Source organism: Melanotaenia boesemani, chromosome 4, assembly GCF_017639745.1.
Source record: "Melanotaenia boesemani isolate fMelBoe1 chromosome 4, fMelBoe1.pri, whole genome shotgun sequence".
NCBI classification, from domain to species: domain Eukaryota; kingdom Metazoa; phylum Chordata; class Actinopteri; order Atheriniformes; family Melanotaeniidae; genus Melanotaenia; species Melanotaenia boesemani.
In genome coordinates, this window is record NC_055685.1 from 26,693,421 (window position 1) to 26,719,277 (window position 25,857).

A 25,857-nucleotide genomic window follows, 5' to 3' on the forward strand; every position below is an offset into this window, starting at 1 on the left:
CGATCATCGGCCTGTCGAGCTCATATCGAGGTGGGGTGAATGTGTTAACGGCATTAATTAATTTATGTAATTAATTGTGTTAAAAAAATTTTGCAATTAGTGCAAATGCGGCATGACAAGCCCCATACATCCGTCATTTCTCTGTTAAGATGGTGGACGTGGAGAGGTGTGATGTAAAAGATCAGCCAGCTGGCTCTATGGATGGACTTGAGAATAAACACAGCGTTAATGGAGCATCCCATGGACGTGGCTTCCGTGGAGAATGTGGGTGTATTAACACACACTCTTTTCCCAGTGAGAAGGTTCCACACCCACACTTTTCATGCATTCTTTTTTAAACTTATCCTGCATTTTGCACCAAGACGTCTGCTCTAGAGGATCTCTGGTAGTTTCTGTGTTTTTTTGCAACAGCTGCTTCCTCCCTCTCCTCTCATGTTACTCCATGAATTACGACGGCTGTCCGTGATCAGTTGATCGGCTTTTCTCTTTTGTTGTTTTTGTTTATCGTTCAGCAGAGAAGGAGGAAACTAGCGGTTTATGGTTCATGCCTAATAAAGTAGCTGATGACAGAAAGTAGCTGTGGAATAGATTTCAGCTATGTAGGGGCAGGTCTAGAAAAGTTCTGATGGGGGCCCAAGCAGGAGCCCCAAGGGGAGGCACAAATTAAACCTTTTTTAGGTCTAGATTTTATGAAATATTGAAAATGATTTTTTTTTTTTGAGGTTTGATACAACACAACCATGTCAGAAAAATACTTTGTCTCATTAGACAGTGTTTTTCAAAAAGTGCAATGAATAAAAAGTTTATGTAATCATCTCCGTATCTTGAAACGGACCCATGTTGAAATGATATATGTTCAGTGACTACAAGACATTACTGGTAAAATTTTGTCCTATGTAGTTAATATTCTTCTTGCACTCCTTATAGTTTTTGATTAATCTAACCCTACTGAATCTTGCACAATAATCTGCTTTTACCTGGTCGGTCCAACCTGTTAATTAACTGGATCAAATACCTAACAATTCATTTGAAATTATTTTGAAATCATGCTATTCATAACAATTTAGCACTTTTTGAATATTGTCAAAGGATGTATTGAGTTTTGCTGTGCTGACTATATACAGGCTTTTTGCTGCTTACACAAAGGAGTAAATAGACAAACTCCACACTAGCACAGTTATATTGCTGTATGAAAATATTTCATTTTCTGCACGTGTATTATGAACTGATGTAAGGTTGAAATGTTTCAGAAGACAGATCATGAATGTGTGACCAACAATGATTATAGCATCATTGAAAATGCGTTAACCATCTGCTGCTATAAAGAATCAGGACAAAAAGAAAAGGAAATTCTATCTTAACTGTGCAATTTACTTGGCGTATACAGCTAAATTTAAGTATTTATACATATAAGAAATTAGAGTGATTACCTAAAGACTTTTAGCACTCTGTGTAATTTTACATAAACTGCACGGTCCTTTTTATACACTGAAAAGAAACACTGAGAAAACAAAACAAAAAAAAAAAAAAAGGGTAATATGTTTGCAGTTCAGCCATACAAGGCATCCTTAATATAATGTGTGATGTGCATGTGCAAAATCATGAAATTTTCATTCAAAATCCTCAATCATACAGATGTAGTTGTCCCGTTTTTATAAACGTCTGTGTTTTCGTCTTATTACTGCCCCTTCCAGTTCCTAATTCATGTAAAAACATACTCAAGTGTCTGAAATCTTGCACTTCACATAAGTGCTTCCAAATGCCTTCTCTGAAAAACAGGCTTCTGAATACAGATCCATCAACAGGATGCCAGCAGGATGTTTGGGCTGTGTCTGCGACTGCAATGTTGACAGGCTCTTCAGGGCAAAAAAAATAAATAAATAAAAGAAAAAAAAGAAAAACAGTAGGTGGTATAAGCTGATACTTAACCTTTCAGGTGTCAACAGTTTATGCCATGTGGCTTCACGAAGAGGCACTTAATACCCAAGTGTATGCGTACTACCATGTTCCTTAAACTTAAATCCTATGACTTTACTGCATCTGGTACTACTAAGGCTAACACAAGTCTAAAATCTGGCTTCAAAACAACGTTTCAGATACACTCATATGTTTTATCAAGCCTTAACTTATTTGGCACAGTTAAAACCAACTTAGATTAAGTCCTAAATCAGGCCTTTATCACCACAGGCCACACGGTCCAAGACCAACTTCCATGTGGCCCAGCTTATGGTTCTGCCAAAAAAAAACAAAAACTAAAACTAAAACAAAATCCATATCAGTTGGACTCTAGTTTTGGGTTTGTGCACTGACAGTTTGCTAGCAATAGTTGTTTTGTATTATGTACATATGCATGTACATATATATTTTACTATTATTAGATGGAGAATAAATATGGTTTTAATTTTGTGCACTATTTTTTATGTACTTTGAGATATGCCTGGGTCAAATATGAGCTAAGTATTTAATTTCATAAGAGGAAACATGCTGTTAATTTAGTTCAATTTTTGCTTTTATACACTTTGAGATGTGTTTAGTCTAATTTGACCTTTTTGATTTCAAAATCTTAGAGAACAATACATTGCTTCTTTCCAGCATTTGCATTATGTACATTTTTGATTTGCCAGTGTCAGAACTGATCAAATTCACAAAGGAAATTTTAACTAGCATTACTTGTTTTTTAAAAAATTTAATTGTGCGTTGTTTTTCATTTATTGTGCTTTTACCTGTTACTTACTTTCCAAAGACCACTTCTGGCCCCGTTTAATTTCTTGGTCTGAAAATCTGTTCTGGCTAATTGAGTAATTGAGTAGCCCTATCCTAAATGTTAATTAAATTCCCTTTTAAGATAATTGTTAGACTTATTACGAAATCCAGTTTTGAAAAGAAATTGACAGAAAACAAGATAATAAGCTTTTGTATTCCATGCATTCCCCTTTCTTTGTTAAAACCATCTGCCCACTTAACCATTTACATAACTAGCCTGCTATGGATTAGCAGCTAATGTAGAGTCAAGCCACTACCCTGAAGCAGGAACAGGTGGCAGGTGTTTACTGAGCTCCCTACACCACCAGATTTTTTTTTTTTTCTTTTTGAAACCTTTAGCCCTAAGCCATACTGACTTTACAGCCTCAGAAGTCTTGTAGCGCATTCAGAATATTATTCTGCAAAACCTGCTGACAGAATTTGTTGTGAAATTGATGGAGTTTAATATTTAAACTTTGTAGTTGGAGGACGATGCTTGGGTGTGAGTTAGCAAGTCTTCTAAGACTACCGGAAAAACAATATTTTACTATCTCGAAGAAGCAGACATTTGTAACACGAAAATTAAATCCACCTGTCAGCGGATTTATAGAACATTTATTATTTTAGCACTAAATGAAAAGGTTCACTTATATGCTAAATAATTACACTGTGCAAACTGTAGGGGAGGAAAGATTTTTTTTGTCATCTGTATAATAGAATATGTTTTATAAATGCAAAAGATTTTCCCTGATAAATCAGAAAAATCAAAAAGGAGTTTAGCTGTGGAGTGCCCTAAGGTTGTAATTACCAAGTGAGTAAAAGTATCCACCACAGTAAACCATTGAAGACATTTCTATATTTGTCCTGGACATAAACCTAAATTATAGTAACATTTCATACAAATGGCAGCATGTTTTTTTTTTTTGGGATTTTTTTTTTTTTCAAATGTGTGAGTACATTATGCATTACCTGAACATCTGTGCGGTCGGCAATCCATTTGGCCAGCTGCTCTGAGGCAAAACCAATCCTTTGCAGATCAAAAGTATCAGCCCTCTTCGGCTTTCCCTTTGCAGGGAAATGCATGAAGGTTGGAGCACTATTCATGTTCAACTGGAGAGAAAGAAGAGAAAAAAAATATATTTAGATATGCACTAATATATTGACCTAAAAACGGCATCCACCCATTTTTAGTCTGTTAACAGCAATCAGCCAAACTGCACTGGTTGCAAGGCCTGGTTTAGCTAGCTGGACTTGGTTTTTGATACATTTACATGAATTTATTTATGCTTATTCAAAGATACTGTGATGAAGATCTGAAATAACTTAAACCTGAAAAACCTAACACATTTTTAACAGATATCCCATTGTCTCCTTGGTAAAATGGGGGAAAAGGGAAAAAAAGACAAAAAGAGTAGGTAGTACTTCTCTGTTTCCTAATCTTAGCTATTTTAACTTCCTTCCAACACATAAACATAAAAAAACAACATACAACTGATCCTTACAACAAATTACATTTGCCCCTTTCGTGGTGTTTAGTGTTTAATAAAAATATTCTTCCTTTGTCTATTTTACCTTTAAATTTAGAAAACATTTGTTAATAAGATTATGGTCTAATGAAAAATGCCTATCACTCTTAACACATAAACACTGAGAAGAGTATATATTTAAAGTGCTATAAGAAATCTATTTTTAACAAACAGTATTCTCAGTAGTATCACAGAGAACTAAATGTAAACCAGCAGTTTCAATGAAGATACTCTACCAGCAACTGAGAAGAAAGCTAAAATGGCTCTTCATGTGACTTATACCCCTAAAGTGCTGCTGTCAGTTAAATGATGCATTTTGAAACTCTGTATTTTGTTCATGCTGAGAATACAAACAGGTTGTTCAAATCCTGTCCACATCTTCCAGCCACACAATATCCCACAATTGTAACACAGGTACCAGGACTGTCCTTGACATCCTACACTCAATCAAACACAGCTCATAAAATCTCAAATTTAAGTTGTACTACAGGATGAGTCGTCGCCATAGTTAAAACAAAACATTCAAACTCTTCAAGCCAGCCATATCTTTCTCAACAGACAGTGGAGCAAGTTGCTGTATGAGTAGAGGAAACAACAACAGTAAAGACAAAGCAGCAAATCATAGAAATAAAGCAAATGAAACATTTTTTACTGCAAACAGACAGACATGCAATCCTCCAAAGAGCTAACAATGTATAGGATGACACTGCATATTGATCGCATGCTGATTGGCTGAAAGTTAGATTAAGAGGGCTAGGATCAGGAGAAGCCATCAAAAATAATTTCACAAATAGAAAAAAGGTTCGGGTGAAAAGCCCAGGCAACAGTTGCACTGGACAATCTTAATTATCCAGCTCCTTTATTCTCTCTGAAGATTTTGGGGGGCCTTGTAGCATTTTATTAAAAAAAAAATGCTTGACGGGTAACGGGGCAGAAAGAAAGGGATAGCGAAAAGCAACAAGCCAGGACTTAAACCCCGGCTAGTTGCATTAACGATCTGCAGGGGGCAACCACTCCATCACTTAATCTACTCACTGCCCCAGGATACACTTTAATACTGCACCCAATCCATACACAATGTTTATCAATAACTGTGACAGTTGGCCAAGCATGTATCATGCTGATGACTGTGGACCTCACATTTAGATTTTTTTAAGGTTTTCTTTTTTTTTTTTTTTCTTTTTTTTTGGCATCAGCAACAATGTGCTTCATTATCAGCTTTCCTGTCTACCAAAACTTCCAGCACTGACATTTTTTTTGGAGAATAACACAAAAATAAAAGGTGTTAAGTTGAATAATCTTTGCTTTTCATTGGTCAAGACTGACAAGACTGAAACCAAAGAGAAATGTTAATGTATCACACCACTGTGTAGACTTTACAGCCTTTTGAAAAACTGTTTTACAATGCCACTGTAATCTCATTTCAGCCTGTTAACACCTACTTATAATAACTGCATTGTATCTGTGAATGAGCAGTGAGTGACAGAGCTCTTGTACAGGAACTAAAAGGCTGGAAAAAAGAAAGAAAAAAATAAAGTGGCAATTTCATTGCTTCTATGACAGGAATCACCCATGAAGAAGCATTTTCAAAATCTATTGTTGGCTTTAGTATCTTCTGAATTGCACAGTACAGTTTTATGTTATATGCCACAGTTTTATGGCATGTACTTTAAATAGTTTATCAGCTAGACGCTTTGTGTTTTGAGTGAAGAAAGACAAGTTTGGCCCAAAGTAAAAGGTGCCTCTTACAGTCAGTTCTCTCCCAATAGCCTGGATTAGGTTAAACTCTGTTAATTCACATTCCTGGCTTTGTCGGACTAAAGCAGCTTCATCTGTTCCTTTATTTTTCTCTTATTATCCACAGCTCACACTTCATTTTCTAGCAATGTTATAGTTAATTAGTCTACTCTCAGATGTTTTCTTCAAGACACTGATAAAAAATGAAGAGTGCAGAAAATAAGGAAACAATAAGCGGAAAAATAGATACAAAATATTTTGCTATTCATATTTTCAAGGATTAAGGTAACAATTGTATGAAAATGTTACCATTAACACATGCGTGAACTGAAATGGCCATAAATAAATGCACGGTTAAGGACATAACCACATACATGATTATATGCTTTACAAAAAAGAAAAATAAAATCTCTTTAATGAGCACATCTATTCTAACATCTGTGAGTGTTAAGAACAAAAGAACAAATATCAGGAATTTCCTGATATTTTTGTTTGCAAATGTACATGGAATTATTAAAATGTACTAATTTATCCATAATCTTAATCACTTTTAATCACATCCAACGGTCCATTATAATTATTTTTGTTATAATCTAAAATATATACTGTTATGCAAAATGGAAAATTATTTTTAAAAAAGCATGATTTCATTAATAAAACTGTACAAAAGCTTCTCAAATTGAAATGTTTATTTTATCTTTTAAGTCATATCTAATAGGAAACCTTTTATATCTAAACATACCAACGTCCCTAATTTTCTAAATGAAGTCAGAGACACTTATCAACTAAATATGAACATCTGAAACATATTGAGTTTAGGTTAAAGGATGTGAAACATTTCACTCATGAACTGCTTACCTGTTGGAAGACATCAGCTCCCTCATCATAGTCCACAACTGTGAAGAAGAGCTTGTTGGAAAATGCAGATGAGTAACGCCAGGAGTTTGCCAGGACCTGATACTCCTCATTTGCCTGTCTATAAAACAGGAAGGGGAAAGAATTAATAATAAATAAAAACAGCAACATTAAGTATGCAAAAACTGACAGTTACTATGTGTCAGACAGGACATTCTTCAGGACTGATGAAGACTTCTTTGTAAGCAAACAATGATGTGTTGCTGAGTTTTCTCTATTTAGCAACACAGCGTTTTAAAATAGAGTGTTACTATAGAAAGTAAATGAGACTGGGACAGAGGTTAAAGGTGGCATGACATTGTGGGGCCCTAAAACAAACTGGCTTGTTTACTGCCTTTTTAAAGCAAACTCTTAGGTCACCATCCAACATCTATTTCAAATGCTTCCTCTTGCTTTTTCTTTCTAATGAAGTTAACAGAGTGTTTGGGACAACAATGGACAGATCGCTGTGGAAGTAAAACTAGAAGTCTTGTACATGCTGCTTTGTCAATGTTGTACAGTATTATGCTTACAGTAATAAAGGAACTTGTAATTTATATCATAAAAACAAAAGAAAAAAGAGAAAAGAGACCATGTTACCACCCTGTATAAAAACCATGTCCATCAGTTCTGCCTGTCTGGATACTCTGTGATGGTGACATGGGTGATGAATAACTTATGTAATCAAGGGGCTGATGAAGCAGAAGAGTGGCTGATTAGAGAAAGAAGTCAGGTCAGGATGGACAAGGTCAGCATTGATTTCCATCAAGTAGTTCAATGTCCCTCTGGACTCCCTGACTTGGTCAAATTTAAAATTTGTACAACATAGACCAAAAGTGCTTCTTAGGTTTGGTCTAAAACAGGAGGTCAGCTGGATAGCTCAGTTGGCAGGGAATCTGTCTCCCATGTGGGAGACTCAAGCTCAAATCCCACAGGGGATGAATATTAACGCTTTCCAGTTAGGTCCTTAGGCAAGACCACCTTCAGATGTAAGTTGCTTTGGGGAAAAGCGTCTGCTAAATGACTGTAGAATAGGTTATGGATCCAAATCCTATAGAAGTAGATAACAACAAGATCAGTTTTATATGACAAATAAGCATTAAGCCAGCGGATAATACCATTTTTCTAAAACTCAGAAACAAATCAAAGGCTTGAATAACTTCTTTTCAATACTCAATAAGCACTCTGGCTGTACCAAAAATACATGGTTTTCAGATTGAGCCAGTCATTCTTAGAAATTAGAGCACTACTTTTATTTCTGATTGAATTCATCCATAAATACAAGGTATTTGAGGAGGTATTAAATGAACACACATAAAAAAGTGAAAAGAAATTACAAGAAAAATCAACAAAGCAGCAGGGTAGTATCTAATGTGCAGGTGATTGTGTGCAACATGATTGGAGATGATTCAGAAAGAAACTAATTAGTTGTAAATTAATTACTTCCATGCTCTATGTTCAGTCTTGCTTTCTTACAGAAAGTTTAAAAAATGACAGAATTTAAATCACAGTAAAAAAAATAAAAGGTTTCAGTAGCTGCATCAATCTGTCTTTTGAAATAATGATCTGACACAAGATGAATAACATATAAAAGACAAGAACAACAGAAGTGAAAATGTGAGGTTAAACAGAAATCCAATAAAATCTGAAACATAAAGATAAACTCTTCAGTTACAGAGACGTAAACATCAACAAAAGAAGAGTTTGACAGAAGAGCTGACGGTATATGATGGAACAAGCTAAACCGACACTGCTTTCAGAACCATGGACAGCTCCATGGCTAAGTCCTCCCTGCAGAGCTCTCCATTGTGCTGAAATACAACTTCTAGTCCACGAGGGCCCCAGTTGTACAGCTTTTTAGTGATTCCCTGTTCCAACACACCAGACTCAAATTAAATGTATCCAACAGCCTAGAAAGTTTTACACAATGACTCATTAATGTGAGTCAGGTGTGTTGGAGTGGGGATAAGCCGAAAACCTGAAGGACTGCAGCCCTCATGGGGCCGAATTGAGCAGCCCTGTTCTCATCCTTTCCAGGAAACTGGAATTGTTTGACTCAGTAAAGGGGAGCATAGTTTGTGGCTGAACCTAGGACATTTCTGTGTGTAGCTTGCATTTTTCCTCCCCTTGTATGCATGAGTTTTTCTTTCATTTCCTCAAACAACCAAAAGGCATGCAAGTTGGTAAGATGATGATTCTTAAATGGCCACAGGTATGAATGAAAGTGTATTGTTGTCCAACTCTTTTGTCTAGCTCTTTCCAGGGTCCACAGGATAAAACTGGTATATCAAACAGATGAATATATGGAGAATTCAGATGGTAAATAATTAATCAAATACTGTTTGGTGTTGCATTCTACTTGGGTCAGCTGTAAAAATCAAGCCTGATTTAGTAAATTAAAGTATAACTTACAGCTTACTATTGCATTTAAATCTTCCAAATGATTTTAATTCACGTGTCTTGTTGGCTGTGCACTGTGGAAGTCATTCTTTCCCCTTTGGAAGGTGACATGGTTGTAGCTCCATTGACCAAAATGTCAATGACTCACAAGTTCCTATAGCATGAGGCTATTTTCTTTATTCTCCATGGTATGCAAGTCTATATGTGTACTGCACGTGGAAGGAGGGTATAACTTCTAGAACATTTGCATTTGTGTGTGTGTGTGAGAGAGAGAGAGAGAGAGAGAGAGAGAGAGAGAGAGAGAGAGAGAGAGAGAGAGAGAGAGAAAGAGAGAGATTTGCAAGCTTCCAGATTTTTGGACAGCAAGTGAAATTCAGTTCACAGAGTAAGCTTGCAAGTGGACATAAAATCTCAGAGGACGGAACAATAAGAAAAAGTAATAGCTGTTACAGTAGTGGCTGTGCCAGATCGTGGCAGCTACAGTGGCTTTTAGTCTGCCTGTGAGCACACATACCTGCAGACAGAACACTGCCGCTGAGGCTGCAGAGCAGTGAACATGACGATGACAGAGTAGTTCCTGGGTGGAGCCTTGACAAAACGACGGAACTTGTCCCCATTCATCCGGATGACTGAACGCCGAGAAGACCACTCCATCATCTGGTCAACCTTCTCTGACAGCAGGTTCTAAACACAAAGAAAAGATCAGATAAGAATGGTCACTGCTCTCCATTAAGATTTAGAAATATAAATTGTGTGATAACACCTTTTACTCTATGGTTTCCAAGTACTAATATCACAAGTGCTTGTACTTATGAGTGGTTTGACTGTCCTTGTCTCACACGTAAATCTGTAAATCTACAGTATGACTGTGCCAGTGTTAGGTATAAGGACTTGTCTCTGGTCTTGCCAGCATCTTCTTCCCAGAATTCAGCTCTGGGCTGATGAGTGATGAAATAGTCATCCTGCTGATGAAACACTTGCTTTTTTTTCCATCCTCTGCTGAGCAAACTCTACATGAAAAATGTTTCTAAGAGAGAAACATGTTTTAGTTTGTACCACATACTAAGTTTTATGTTGTTGTTTTTACACTGTACGGTGCTACATGTGAGCCATTTGTCACACATTTTTAATTAAAGACTTCTGTCTGCCATGCAATTTATCATAGAGACGTTTTGCCAACTGAGACACCCGAGTGTGAAGACTTACACAACATTTTTCAAAATTCCTTCTCTCAGTTGCTTCAAGTTAATATATGCATGAGAATTCTTTCCACCTAGAAGGGCACTTGATGATGGGCTGATTTCTAGCATGATGTAATACTCTTTCCGTACTTGTGTTCGGTCAAATCAGCTTAAAAACACCAGTGTTAAAGTGAGTTTTCAACTATATACACTAACTTTCAATCTGTCTCTGTCCATCCCTGTTTCTGCACAAAAGTTTGCAAGTACTGGATCAAGCAGACAGTAGTTAAATAATTTAGTACTTGCACCCAACTCCAACTGCTAATCGAGCAGTCTCACTCTCTCTCCCAGGCACATCAACAGCAGACTTGAAGTCTTTTGGCTGCAGAACTGCACACTAAATTTCTCAACTAAACTGCCTGGGGACAAGATCAACAGAGAGAAACAAAAACTAAAAGGTGGAGGAGGATAAGCCAGAAAGTAAAACAGAAAGAAGACAGGCAATGGTCTACACATATTTTTACTATGTTGCTTGGGCATTTTAGACAACACACACTTCTAATGAGCCATGTATAATGAGGGAGGAGATTCACTGAGAGACACAGCACAAAGGGGTACAAAACAACAACAAAACATACACATCGGTGTGCATGTCCAGAGGAGGTACAAAGTGCTCTCTGTACATCTTTGCTTTTCTGACTTTAACTCATCTGACTTGTTTTTGCCTGCATGCCTGCAGCTCCTCAGGGAGAGCTGCCAGTCCAGGATGCCAATCATTTGGGCGGTAATGATGCACTGTCTTACTTATGTTTGTTTGTGCGTGAAACTCAAGCACTGTAAACTTACAGAAGAACTAAAGGAACAAAAAAGAAATGATAAAGGAAAAAAATGTAGCATAGAACATTTTAAAGAAATAGCACCAGTTGTTATATAGCACATCAGTAAATTCAAAGTTTACTAAAACTCTATGAAGACTAAAAATGAACCATGAATGCATGTGTAACCAGCATTAGCAGGCAGCGGACCACGTTAACCATGTAAACCATGTAAATCATGTAAATCATGTAAATCATTGCCAACCACTTTAACCCATTAAGGCCCAACCCATGAAAATGGGAAGGAGTCTTTTTTTTTATATGAGGCCTTTATTTGGCCTTGTAACAAAATCTAACAAAAAAATTAACATTTTTTTGGGAGGGTTATCTACCATTTATTACCATGTGACACATTAAAAATATTATAATGTGGTTTTCTGCTTCTGGGTATCTATTAGGGGACAGAAGACAAGTATCAGATTGTGTTCAACAGGATTTTGAGCAAAGTTTATACCATAAATTGAAGCAAAATGTCTCCAACTGTATGTAACATATATGTCACGTTGGGCTCTTATGGGTTAAAATTAACTTCTTATGGACTATTTTAAAGTGCAAAACACCAATAAATCCATTAGCGGGTAATGAAGACATGTATCACACTACATAAAACAAGATTTTAAGAATATGATATATGAGTGTCGCAGAGCTCATAACATCTCACTTGTAACTTAGTAAAATGTCTAATTTCCCAATTTCTACTTATCAAGTTGTTTTCCTTCTCTCCTTAAAAAAGGTTGGCTTTTTGTATGTGAACTGTAATACAGTATTTTACTTTGTAGTAGGGCAGGGTGATTAATTGAATTTTAATCTCAATTACGATCTGGGTTTTCAATGATCATAAAAATGAAATTATCTAAAATTTTGCTCATTCACAGTTTCGTCTTGTGCTGTTTTCATTTGCAAAGGGAGCAGTACTGACTCCTCCCACAGGACAAACGGTATCACTATTACTACAGACAAAATGTCACACAGGCTGCCTAGCTGGATGAGACATATATATGAATTTATATATATACGTACGTAGTTGATAGTCTGCTTAACACAGGTCTTTAAAGTTATGAATCATTTAGTTGGCAAACTACTTTTTATTCTTTTCAGCTTGGCCTGTCTGAACCTGTGATATTATATTATGAAGTGTAACACATTCCCAAAAGACTTGTGCATCATTAACTGTCATTGTTATGTTTATGATGAAACTTCATTCACCATAAAAATGTTGCTGTTTTTACCCTGGCTTTAGTGAAACACAGAACACAATAGAACACAATAGAAACAGTAGCACTAAAAACGACACTAACACTCAGTAAAATCAACAGCACTCAAAGTTTAGACATAAAACTGATTAGGACATTTACAAAGCTAAGATTTATTGCAAAGCAGATCATTAAGACTGAGTTGTTTTTGTTTAATCCAGCACAAGATGCATCCAATAGACTATTTGAAATGTCAGTTTTACATTAAAACTGATGGATCTTGTGACAACTTACTTCACCATTTTTCTAAAAATACAATTGATGTCATCTCAGCAAACAAAGATCTAAACTATGAGACATAATAATGAATAACTGAGCTGCATATGATCAGCTACAGATTCCGTCATTTTGAACATTCCTTGTAATTCTACAGCTTTTTTGCATGATTTGCATGATCTGACATCATTAGGTAAGCTAAATAACGTTCTTTTTTATGATTAAGTATAATGTCTAAATGCCATTAAATGCCCATCAAAGTTAAGAAATCTACCTAATTTTAGTCATTAGATGTGTTTTACCAGATGCCAAAAGATAAGAACAACAATGTGTCAGACTTGTGTGGAGCCAAGCCGCCTGTTGTTCACTGCAAACCTGCACAGCCCCTTAAATATCTAAGACTGGTCCAATTTAAGACTGCACTGCATAACGGTATGCATCTATTACCCTACTTTGTATGAGGGATAATATATGTTCAGAGTATTTGTTCTGAGTTCAGAAGTTCTTACATGTAAAGGAGTATCTAGATCAAAAGCTTGTTCAAAATTCACAAAGTGCTCTTTTTAACAAAAAACTTAACTATGTGGCAGAGAGGGTTAAGGTGTTACTCAGAGTGAAATAGTATTAAATTATCTGTATTATCTGTTTTCAATTTTACCTTTTTTCTTATATTAGTTTTCCTATTTCTTATTAAAAGCTTCTCTTGGCCAGTGAGAGATTCTTGCATGTTCAGGAAAAGCTGAGTTAAATCTCCAGTTAGACTGTATTGCTGAAAACAATTACAACACATGAAAAACAAGAGACTCAACAGGAACTGAGCACAGCAAAGAAAGATTAAAATGTAAATGAGGAAAGTCTCTTACTATCTCTGACCATGTGAAATTCAGATAACTTTAAAAAACAAAAACAAAACATCCTGCTGATATTTATAAACTGCAGCTAAAAGTTATTATTTGGGTGTTCATGGAAAAATAAGTAACATACCTAAAGACATGCCTGAGCAGGAATTCCTGCACAGAGCTAAGCAAGCACCTTATGATGAACCATCAAGTGACTAGTTCACATCAAAATAATAACTCCCTTTCTTACCTGACTCACACACGTGCGCGCACACAAACACACAGACACACACACATATACACTTAATGTGTGAGCACTAAACCTCCAAAACTATTTAAAAAAAAAAGGTTTTATTTTTCCCACATCTCTAAGCAGAGTGGGCATGAAAATGAATCACATCTGTTGTGGTGTGTAAGTGAGTTTTGTGTGTTTTTATGTTTGTGTGTGCTAAGACTGAGTGAGAGAATGGCACAAATGATCTGCAAACATCCTACATTATCTGATTTTCTGTTACTCACTCTATGAATGTCATTACCCCCTGCAGCACACACACACACACACACACACACGCACAAACACACATTATAGTTCAAAGGCTATGCAGCAAACTGCATCAATAATAATAATACGTTGCCTTGTTTTCTTTTATTTCTTTTATTTCTTTATTCATTTTTGTATTTATTTGAACACATGATCAAAACTTGATGTCATGATTACATAGAAGATAATGATTTTTAAAAAGTATAATTAAATTTTAGAAAGTCAAAAGAGAAAAAAAGATCCTTGCTAACAGAGTAATCCAACACCATCTCCAAAGGAAGGACATGCACATTCTACAGTAGGAAATGACAGAAAAACATTTAAATGAAAAGAAAAAAATATATAGCAAAGAGAATAAAAAATACAGGCAGACTGGGGAGCGTAAGTCAGGAAGAAACAATCAAAGTGAGGAGGAGTATGACACGTGTAAGTGCAAGGGAACCGTTTCATGCGTTGATGACGACACGCTGAAAGGTCATGTAGGGCTGATAGAGGACAGTCAGTTAATCAGCCATCCTGTTACACAATCATACCTTCACTGATAGACAAAAAATGGAAAAATTAATAACGAATGATTCTGTGAATCTAGGCTGTAGTGGCTTTTTATTGTACAGCAGGTAGATGAAAACATGGATCAAGGAGAGAGGCTAGGAATAGAAATTGGGCTGGCTACATCAACAGACTGTAGGCTCTGCCTATCGGGTGGCCGCCTGTCAGGAGAACTAAACAGAGCAGCCACAGGAGCGTTCAGCTAGAATAAAACTACTTATTTCTGTCTAGTGTTGTTGCTCCTAAAATGCAACATTTTGGTGATGATTAAGGAACCATGCTGATCTGGTCTGCTGCCTACACTACCAGTAAAAACTCTACAAAAAACAGCTGTTAACATTTCCTGTTTGTTTTAAATTTATATTTTTACCATTTATTCAACCAGAAAAACTGGCTTATTGAGATTATTAGCTACCATCACCCTACAGAAATAAAATAAAATAAAATAGAATAAAATAAAAAAATAAAATAAAATAAAATACACTGCAATGTCCATCTGGGAATGTATAAAGATTTTATTTTTTATTTTATAAAAGTTATTTTCAAGCTGATTAATCTCACTATTAACTACAAAAAAATTATATACAAAAAATAAATATAAATATATATACATATATATAATTAATAATTTCCTAAATAATTGAGTGGGGTCATGTGGTGCAAATTCCTATAACTTTTTAATACTGAGATATGTTATAAAAGTAAACATTATCACAATTTTCTATCACTCTGCTGTAACTCTCAATAACACAAACTATTTCTAATTTTAAGTATAGTCGAAATAAATTGACATTTATTATTACTTTTGTAGTACTGGTAATCATAATTATTTTTTGAAATGTAATTATTTCTTCACTGTGTTTTACACTCTCAATTGATGATAGCTTCATCCTCCCCTAAAGGCAGTAAAGCTCAAACAATATTCCATGGTTTCCCAAGATGTCTCCAATTGTATGCTGTACTGTAACACTGCTACATGGAACCATTAGTGTTGAAACGTTGAAAAATAAGGTATCTTCTTGTAATGGATAGGGACAGCCAGCCAGGGATTTAATCTACAAGCCATTCTCATCAAAAGCTAACAGTATTTGTTCTATGAACAATCCTTTGCTCTGGGCGGTCTTAACCATGGCCTATTGTACATGAATGGGTCTTGGTTTTGGCCATCATCCTTCGATTCAGTTTCCTCCAGTTCCCCTGATAGAAAAGGGGATTACTGGAAATTGGCTTCATATGACAACGAACAATGACTTCCCTCTCGCTCTCTTTGTCTCTCCCTCTGTCTCCATCTCTCCAAGCCCAGGTGACTCAAAGTAAAGTCTTTACATAGGACGAGTTTATATATATATATATATATATATCCCAAATTTCCCTGAGAGCTCTCCGAAGGGATTAATAAGGGATTAATAAAGTATTTCTATTCTATTCTATTCCATAAATATATATATATATATATATATATATATATATATATATATATATATATATATATATATATATATATAATACGAAAAAGAATAAAATAATTGCCGTTCTTATGTTGACTTGGGGACCTTTAGTTTTGTGTGAAACCCTGGCTAATTACAGAGAGTAGAGAGAACAAAGTAAAATCAGGCAGAGAGAAAGAGAGTGGCAAAGATAGAGTATGAAGTTCATGCATACAGGAATGTTTTTTACATTTTGTACCATGTAAAATATAACAAGTAAAGAAGTTGAGGAATTATCTAAACTGAATTAAAAAAAGAAAGAGAAATGGAATGCATAAAATAAATAAGGGGAAAGGGTATGGTAAGACACATGAAGGAGACATAGAGAGACTGATAAGTGATGAAAGTTTAATAGCCAATGTAAAATTAATAGATACAACATGGCAAAAGCTAACGGCCGATTAACCAAGTGATACTTCCTCAATCCCCTACATGCTAAAGAGGAACAAGCGATCCTGTGCTTCCATTACAGCTTTTCACAAAATATAAACGATATTACTAAAATTTCAACAAAATACAACAGCGATTTGCAGGTTTTCCCATAAAATGACGTTTAGCACATAAGCCGTAATTCTTTTTAAAAAGGAGACTCCACTTTGAGGAGGAAGGAGATTTTTAATTCCTTGTAAAACTCTGCACTTCACTGTTGTTTGCTGTTAAGGATGACAGTTAAATTCTTCTCTTTAATTATTTGTAAAAAGATTTTCTTCTCCTCCTCAATTTAAACACACCGTGCCAACTTTACTTTACGTCACATCCAATGACGTGTAAATATGAAAAAAGTGTTTTGTGATATACTTCTATATTGACATGTCCCAAAAAATCACTTCATAAGAGCTTAAAAACTTTTTAGAAATATTTGAGGTTTGTGGCAATTTAGCTGTTGCCATTACCAGTATTTTTTTATTTATTTATTTATTTTTTTTATTTTTGCAATATGTAGTTTTTGAGCAAATCTAGGGGCAACAGAAACGCAGCCATTGACTGGACAGTCTTATGTTCATATTTTCCTAATAAAATGGTCTTAGTTGATTCAGTTTAGTTTCATTTCTATCATGTACACAATGTAAAATAAAACATTAATGTTCAAAGCATGTAGGTGTGGAGAAAGTAAAAAAGAATGGTAGGGAGAAACAATAAGATACCGTATTTTGACAATCAAAAGAAAAGCCATTAAAATAGTTGAGATTGTAAGAACAGGCTTACGTATTGTTAAAAGAAAGAGTAACATCTCGCAGAGCTGCTTTTTATACTGCACTCCAAAGAATAAAAATATGACTGCAACAAAAAGGTGCATATAAACACAAACAGGAACAGCACATGTGTAAGTACAGGCTGTGGAATATCACTGCTAATGTAGGTCGTATACAAACCAGCCTATTGCTTTTCCTTACAATAAAGAGTCATGTGAAGCTGCTGTCTGACACATTTATGTCTGGCTGCAAAGCATGTCAGTCTGGTAGAAGCTATAATGTCTAAAAATTGGATTGGAAAAATGTGGCACACGATGTTTTTAACATAACTTCATCTCTGCAGGATAAATCTGTGATGTGTCACTGGCAGAGGTAGTTGCATGACTACTCTGCACCAGTTCCTACCAATTCCAGCAAAAGTAAATTAGTTGATCTTGAAGCAGAACTCTCTTTAACACACACACACACACACACACACACACACACACACACACACACACACACACACACACACACACACACACACACACAGGAACAGAACACATGTGAACATTTTTTACATTCATAAACAATAAAAAAGGAGGGTTAATGTGGTGACATGTAAAGATAGACCATCACATACCAACACACTGACACCAGGTCAGAGTCCAATGACTGTCAGAACTATTTTCATCCCTCACCTGCAGTGACCCAACAAGCAACAACGTATTGTTAAAACCACATTTGTCAGTGCATAATCTGTGATTCCAGAAATATCATGACTTGTCACTAGAGGGGCTATGGGTGGGGATTTGTCAGCTTATCTGTCAAATAACAATTATTTGAAATAAATGCATTTTTTTCCTCCGTCTTTGTCTGTGCGTCTTCCCATCAGTCATTCTCTGTTGGTTTTATTTCACACCTTTTCCCCATTAGTGCTAGTGGTTGTGCTTCTCTGTGATGCTTATAGAGCATATAAAATTTGTCTTGCTCACAGATTACAGCTTCACTCTAAACCTCCCAGGCAAATACTGTGACATTTTAAATCTCCTGTCATTTTATCTCCCTAAAGCACCTGATGAAGTCTTTTGTGCCTGTTGTTATAGTTAGTCTGTAAGTTTCATCAACTTAACTTTAAACTTCTTCTCTAACTGTCAGCATAAAACGATGTATACTATAACTGACCAGAAATAAAAAAAAAATCTCAAGCATTTTGGCCTTAAATTCAACTCTTATTCAGCAATGTCATTGTACTTAAGGGCTATATTTGTGTGTATATTTATAATTATATTCTTTTTCCACATTCTTAAAGAGAGAATAAATACCTTTGTTAACTGTGATCAGATGCGCTGCAAATTCTACTTGGAAAAATTGGCTGCCTTTACATTTGGATCACATGTGAAGTATAATCATTACAGTAAAGTATCATAAGGTTTCTGTCCTAGTGAATGAAAAAAAGATTCTAAAGTTTCTGAAAGATGGCGGGGTGTGTGCAGTGTGATTCAGCTTACTGGCATCCCGAGGAGAACATCCACCAGCTTGAGACTGAAATCCTGGACAAGTATAGGTGGATGGATAACTTTGTAGCAGTCACAGTGGCCCAATCCAAACATAAATCCTATATGCAGGCATAACTGAATGCTCCCCTAGCTCCGTTTCCCTTCTCCTGGCTGTCACAAGCCACAGTGTCGGACTCTGCTACAATTCTCCCTTGGTTTCCATGGACAGGTGTTCTTGCTGGTCGTGAGCCTGATGCTGTGGTGGATGGCCTGGCGAACAGGTATTAATTACCAACTGACTGCAAGAAAGAGGGGATTACTGCTGTTGTGTCACATGCTGCAGTCCCCACTCTGGTCCCGGCTCAAACTGAGTGGGCTCATTTGGGAACCAAACCCAAGGCTTCAGTTTGCACATCAAAACCTCAGCCAACCAACTTCCAGACTCTGGCTACCTGGTCTGAAGTGACCTGTGGTGGTATGTCCACTCAGGGGCTGTGACAAGTTTTCCATCATGCCAGGGATTGTCAAACCGCTTTGCGGTTCTGCTTGTTGTAGACCCTTTTGTAGTTGCTGATAATTTACAGGAACCAGATTAATCAGTGGTCGGTGAGTACGGTGCACACAGCAGACGGCATTTCCACACCGTCATTTTTGCACCTTCAACCGCTGATAAAGTCCCATTATCTCCTCTGCCACTTTTTTCGCCTACATCAGTGATTATTGACGCCAAAGTTAGGAACATTTGCGTCTTCACTTGTGTCACACATTGTTTCCCTAGCATAAAAGCTCCTGACCTATTAATAAAACTTGATAGCTCGCTGCCTTTCCTGCCATCCTCCCTCAAAAGAATAAACTGTTCATGTGGAAACTAACAACACAGTTTTTCAACAGTCTGAAATGACCAAAGCTGCTTTTAGCAACATCATTAAGTTCAAAAAACACTGTGACAAGGACATTTTTATCTTTTGGCCCACCCCACTGAAAGTCACGGCGCTGGTCATTTGAGCAGGTAACTCAGTCTTAACACTTGGTTTGCAGTCAGCTTGTAGAGTCCACCGCGTGGGTTTTACTGACAATTTTAACCTTTTTTGGAATCGTTTTACCCATTTTAGGAGAGATGGAGTTCATCCCAGCAAAATTCTCACACCCAAGGAAAAATGAACTATCTACTTGAAGTCTGTATGTCCTTCTCCTCTCTTAGCGAAAAATGTCTGTCTCCTCACCTCCACCGCCTGATGATCCCTCTGGTCTCGTCACTACAACCCACTACAACAATCTTCTCATTCCACCTTGACCAGTTGTCTCACTGAAACAAATCCTGGATGCAAGCCAACTACCTCAAACTTAACTTAACTTATACATGGGATCTGCACCAAAGTTCACAGTATTCATACGTGTAACACCCCAAGTCCAGCAAAGAAGTCAATCGAACACCTGTTTCCATGGCAACGGGGTGCCCGCCATCTTGGATTTCATTGCCATTTGAACAAACTAGTCTGAGGGGATTCGTGCGACTGACTCCAAACTTGGTAGTAACCTTCCTGACAAGTTGGGGACCAAACGCTATTCAAATCTTTCTAATAGGAGAAAGCGTGTTGTCGTGACAACCGACGGAAAAAGGCCTTCTCGCCATGAAACACGGTTTGCTCATATCTCCATAGGAATACATGGGATCTGCACCAAACTTGACAGGATTCATACACGTTGGGACCTCAATGCATTACACCACCTGTTGTCATGGCAACATCGGATGGCGGGGTCCAGGACGCTTGGACCCGATGGATGCCGCTTGCGGCTTTAATTATTCTTGTTTTCCTTCTGTAAAGCATCTGAGTGTCCTAAAAAACACTCTATAAATAAAATTAATTAACCCAACAAGCCTTCCTCTGTTGCATAATTATGTACTGATTCAATGGGTGTGTGTGCGTTAAGATGTGTTGAGTACATTAGCAATGTGCAACTCTCTGGTAAAAAGGGCAGGAAAAAAAAATCTGTTCTGGATTGCAAAAAATGACTAAATAAATATGTGAAGAAGTCACCAAATATACATGCATGATCATTTAAATACCTGGGCAGCCTAAACAAGTATTTACTTTATGTGGAAAAGAGTGAAAAGGTTACAAAAGATACAGGAACAGAAAATAAAAAGGAGTACAAAAGTTCCAATAAAAACTACAGAGGGACAAAAACAAGGGGAAAGGAGTCGACACAAGCACTCAGTGCAGCATATGGTCACTATACCAGTCCATGTAACAAAGTTAAAGAAGAAGGAAAAGAAAATACATTTCATTTTAATGTGAGGAAAACATGGAGTCAGGCAGACTAAAATAAATAAATAAACTGACTGATGGGAGAAAAACAACACATGAGGCTGAAAAAAACGAGGGTAACTAAAATAACAGAAAATGGCTGGTTGCACAGCCAAGCAGCTCATTTAACAGTTATAGTCATAGACTATAAGAACACCTGATATTTATACTATTTATTTACATTTATACTATTTAGATGTAATTAAATATTATACAGTGGCTGGAGAGAATTTGGGCCTTCCTTTTTAAATTAGATATCTAATATAAAGCATGGCAAGTGTATTTGTATAGCACAATTCAACGACAGGGTGATTCAAAGTGCTTTACAGAATACAATGTACATCAGTCATTAATAGCTTAATGAGTATTTTCCTTTTTGAGTGTTTCCTCTGTTCAGAAGAATAAAGGATGGAGTACCATGTCTTTAGGTTAATTTGCTTCCCTACACATTGGACGTCCTGTGCTTTGACTGTCATCCATCCAGCAATATCGACATTTAAAAAAAAAATAATAATCATACAATAGTGCACTTCTTTACAGATGACAGTGGCTCCTCATTCAATAGAATAGTTTTTTATTTGTTTTATGATTCAAGAGAGAAAAGTAAATAGGCTCCAAAGATACACAAACATTTGATTCACGTTGAAAGTTAGGGGTGTTGAATTTAATTGTTTCTGTTATGCGTCACAGTGCGGACGTGCGCGATTCTGCATCTATGCAGCACCAAAACAATCCATTATACGTAATGTAATGTATAATGATAATGCTTCTCGATTTTCCAGCAGTGGAACAATAAGGTTCTCAAGCTGAAAATAACAATGTAATTGTTTACATGTTTATGGTGTTTGTCATATTCAGGACATTCAGATTGATTTCTGAAAAAAATATGATTAAATAGGGAATTCATGTACAGAGGCTACAGCACCTCGAAGCAGCTGGCCCAGGTTTCATTCCAGACTTGGGACTCTTTGCTGCATGTCATTCCCCACTCTCTAATTCTCTTTTCTGTTGAGCTACTGTTAAATAAAGGGCACTACAGCATTAAAATCCTTAAAAAAATGTTAGGATGGAATCAAATCGAATCAAATTGTTGACAAGAGAATCGAAGGACATCTTTGTAAATATTTGTGAATGAGAAAAGTCAGCTGTCTATGAGGAGTACCTTCTATAATTTTAGTAAAAAAGTGCAATGCTGCTTAAAGAAATGCTCAACTTTTCTGCTCATAGCCTTTTAAGAAACAAAACAATCCAAAGGAACTTTAGGACACAAACAAAAACAAAAGATGTTTTTAAAACAAGTGTGAGAACTATTGGAAACATCTAAAAGAGGAAATGAATGGAGCATCAGCCATTCTCTTGCCAATTTAAAAGGAAAACACAAAGCAAATGCAAGAGCAAGATACAGTTAGCTACTTTATCACGAAGTAAGGACATGTTGCCATCAAGTCACTCTGTGCGCCTCATTATTTTTACTTCAGCTTACTCTTCCCACAATCTGAAATGGGCTAACAGGAAAAAAAGAAAAGAAAAAAAAAAAACTTTCAGCAATTTGCTGCTTCAGGCAAAATGATCTATAAGCTTTTGAGTAATCACAGTTTCAACACTCAGGTTGTTCATGGTCACACTTTTATTCTGGCTGTGCACAAAGTGTTCAGCAACCTATTCTTGGTGTTTGAAACATTTTTGTGTCTGTGGATGTGTTTTGTGAATTAATTATTCAAAAGTAGGGTTAAAATTAAGTGTGTCCCTCCTTTATTTCCCCCAAAAATCAACTTAGACTAAATCTTGATAATGCCTTGAGATGACGTTTGCTGTGAATTGTCATTATATAAATGAATAAGTGAACTGAATCCAAAGTGCCTAATTTACAATTTCATGTGGGTGGTCTTACGTAGGGCTGCAACGATTTGTCAACAATAAAAATAGTTGACAACTAATTTACCTGCCAACTATTGTCAGCAAAAAAAAAGTGAGAGAGTGACACATCGTCTTCTTCCCTATCTCCCTAAAGTCCGCCAGGGGAAAATTATGGCCGCCGACCAGAGAATCAAACGGCAGCAGAGGATGTCAAAAGTCTGAAATAACTTCACGTTAAACTAACAAAATAAATTAAATACATGTGAGATTTGTAACGCGAACCTTGCGTACCTCAGAAGTATGTCTGCAATGCTCGAATATTTAAAGATGAAGCATGTCGGACTTACAACAACTTTATGCAAGATTTCAAAGCTGAAAGTGAAATAAGATCCATTTAATAATTATGAGATACATAATCTGATTAATTGACTAGTCAGTTTAATAGTCAGTGACTAATCGACCTAGTATTAAGGTTAGACAAACAAAAAAGAATAAAGAAAAGAAAAGGAAAGAAAAATACAGGGGACTGATAACATCATTTTCATCTATTTTGAAAAAAGAAAGAAAACCCAGAGAATATGTTAAGAGAATTGCTGTACACGAGGGGTCCAAGAGTGGGTGTGTTTGAAACATTTCTGAGTGATTAATGGAAGTTATTACCACCTGACCCTCTCAAAGTGCACTACACACTAATAGAGATGAGATTAAAATACTGAAAGGGCATGTTAAATATCTGGTCACTTCTTTGAGAGGTGGCGGTATTAAGAAAGAACATCAGAAAATGAAAACATCAAGCCAGTCCAAATGATTCACCCGAGTCTAAAAATCACACATAAAGGCTAATCAACCACTTTTACTCAGTTCTTTACTGGGTGAATAGTTTCACCACAGAGGACACGACCGTTTCAGTGAAACAACTTTGTGACAGGAGCTTGTGCCTGAACTCAGAGATCATTAACAGTTGTTGAACCCAGAGTTGACCAAGTAAGGCTGTAGATCCTTAGCTATGAGATCTGCCACAGACTTGGAGAGTTTCTCCCTTCTTGCATAAAACAGGGGTTTAGGTTGAGAGCACTTCATCTATTCATGGCTTATAACTTGGGTTTACTTTGATTGTTTTGTTTTGGTGTTTTTTTAGGTTGCAGAGATTATGCCAGGGGAAAAATACCTAATTGGTTTCGAGGATAAGCTGTATTACCAAAGTATTTCATCTTTGAGAGGCAGACTTTGAGGCTAATTGCATGTGTCTTATCTTGTTAATGTTTTACACAAAGTCCAAGAGTTTTGAAGTGTGCCTCCAAAACCGTTTTTTTTAAAGCGCTTGCTTTTAATTACTTACCACTCTGCCTTTCTCAGCCACACTGCCCAAAATATTAAAGCAATATTGGCAAAACATTGCATCAAGAATTAAAACCAAGAGGTGTGCAATGTAACTGTATTTAATTGTTCAAACAACCCTAAAAATCCACAGACAAGAACGGTAGAAAATAATTTTATGTATTCTATTGCATCAGTGCATAATCTCTCAGGTCTACATCGTGATGCATCTTATAATTGATAAATATCTACACTTGAGATTTTTTAAAATAATCTGTCTCTTAAGTGAGTCTATCTAATGCTGTAGAGCAAACTGAAAAGATTAAACGTATTATGAAAAATTGCAACAGGGCTCAAAGTTTTTATAATAATTTCTGTTAAATGCTGAAACTCTGTCTAAGTCATTCAGGTTATTGTAAGGTTTGTACTGTGAAAAGCCAACAGCTAGTATACACCGAGTCCACAATGACATCAGCATATAATCTCTGGGTGTGGGATAGAGAAGTATAAAATAAAAATAACATCTACAGTGAGCTTGTTAGATGAGAAAGGGAGTGTGACAAGCGATGTGGATCAGGGCCAACATCAGACTTGCAACAGTTTCCACAGATAATAATCAGTATTGTTTGAAAAAGCACTCCACAGTCAAACCGCCTCTAGTCACGTTCTGTTGATAGGCTTTGTTACAGCTACTAGCAAAAACAAAAGAAGAAAAAGAGTAACACGTGGAGGACAAGAAAAGAAATCACATCTAATTTTCTCACATCAAAGTTTTGATGATATCTATATGCTCCAAATTAAATCATATGCCACATACTTGTTTCCAGGTAAAAAAAGGTCTGATCTAAAGTTACATTTCTATTGTCTTAAGTACTTTAGCAATGATTGACGTTAAATAAAAACATGATCTTTAAAAATCGGTTGTTCTCAAACATAGGAAACCCGACTAAAGGCTTTAATGGCATTTGATTGCTCCTTTGTAGTTCTGCGCTCCATTCAGATATGCACAAGTAATACTACATACATTTCTAACCTTAAAGCTCTGTCATTCTGACACATTTTGATGGCAAACTGACGTCAGTTATCCACATTCCTGAGGCCGTCATTGCCCTTCATAATCCTAGGACAGAGAAACCGTATGTCACAACTTTGTGTTCCAGGCAGGGGCATCATGTGACCCCCTCACACGTGGGCAAGTGAATGTATAAACATGTACCATGGCTGATTCAACAAAAAAAAAAAAAAAAAAAAAAAAAAACAGAGCAAGAGGTAAAAGCCTTCGGTGCCAAAGTGCCAAAATTTTCAACAGTGCTTCTTTAACATTCATGTTAAATACACTGTTAAGCTGAGAGTAGAGGAGACTGCATAATGTTAGAGTTCTCTTACTGTTGCAGTTCTTCTCTTTTATGACCAGGGTGCTCACTGATCGGTGAAAGCAATACATGTATTTGCCATCAGGTAAA

The 25,857-nt window shown here is 36.3% G+C and overlaps 1 protein-coding gene across 1 annotated transcript in view; it reads right to left on the bottom strand.

The window, feature by feature from the left end:
- The window catches only part of tusc3 (tumor suppressor candidate 3), a 70,969-nt gene that overhangs the window by 30,923 nt on the left and 14,189 nt on the right, over positions 1–25,857 (bottom strand). Inside the window, exons 2-4 of the mRNA XM_041983630.1 lie at positions 9,814–9,983; positions 6,864–6,981; positions 3,712–3,852 (exon numbers count right to left, since the gene is read on the bottom strand). Coding sequence (XP_041839564.1) covers positions 3,712–3,852; positions 6,864–6,981; positions 9,814–9,983 — 429 coding nt within the window. The remainder of the gene's footprint in view (positions 1–3,711; positions 3,853–6,863; positions 6,982–9,813; positions 9,984–25,857) is intronic.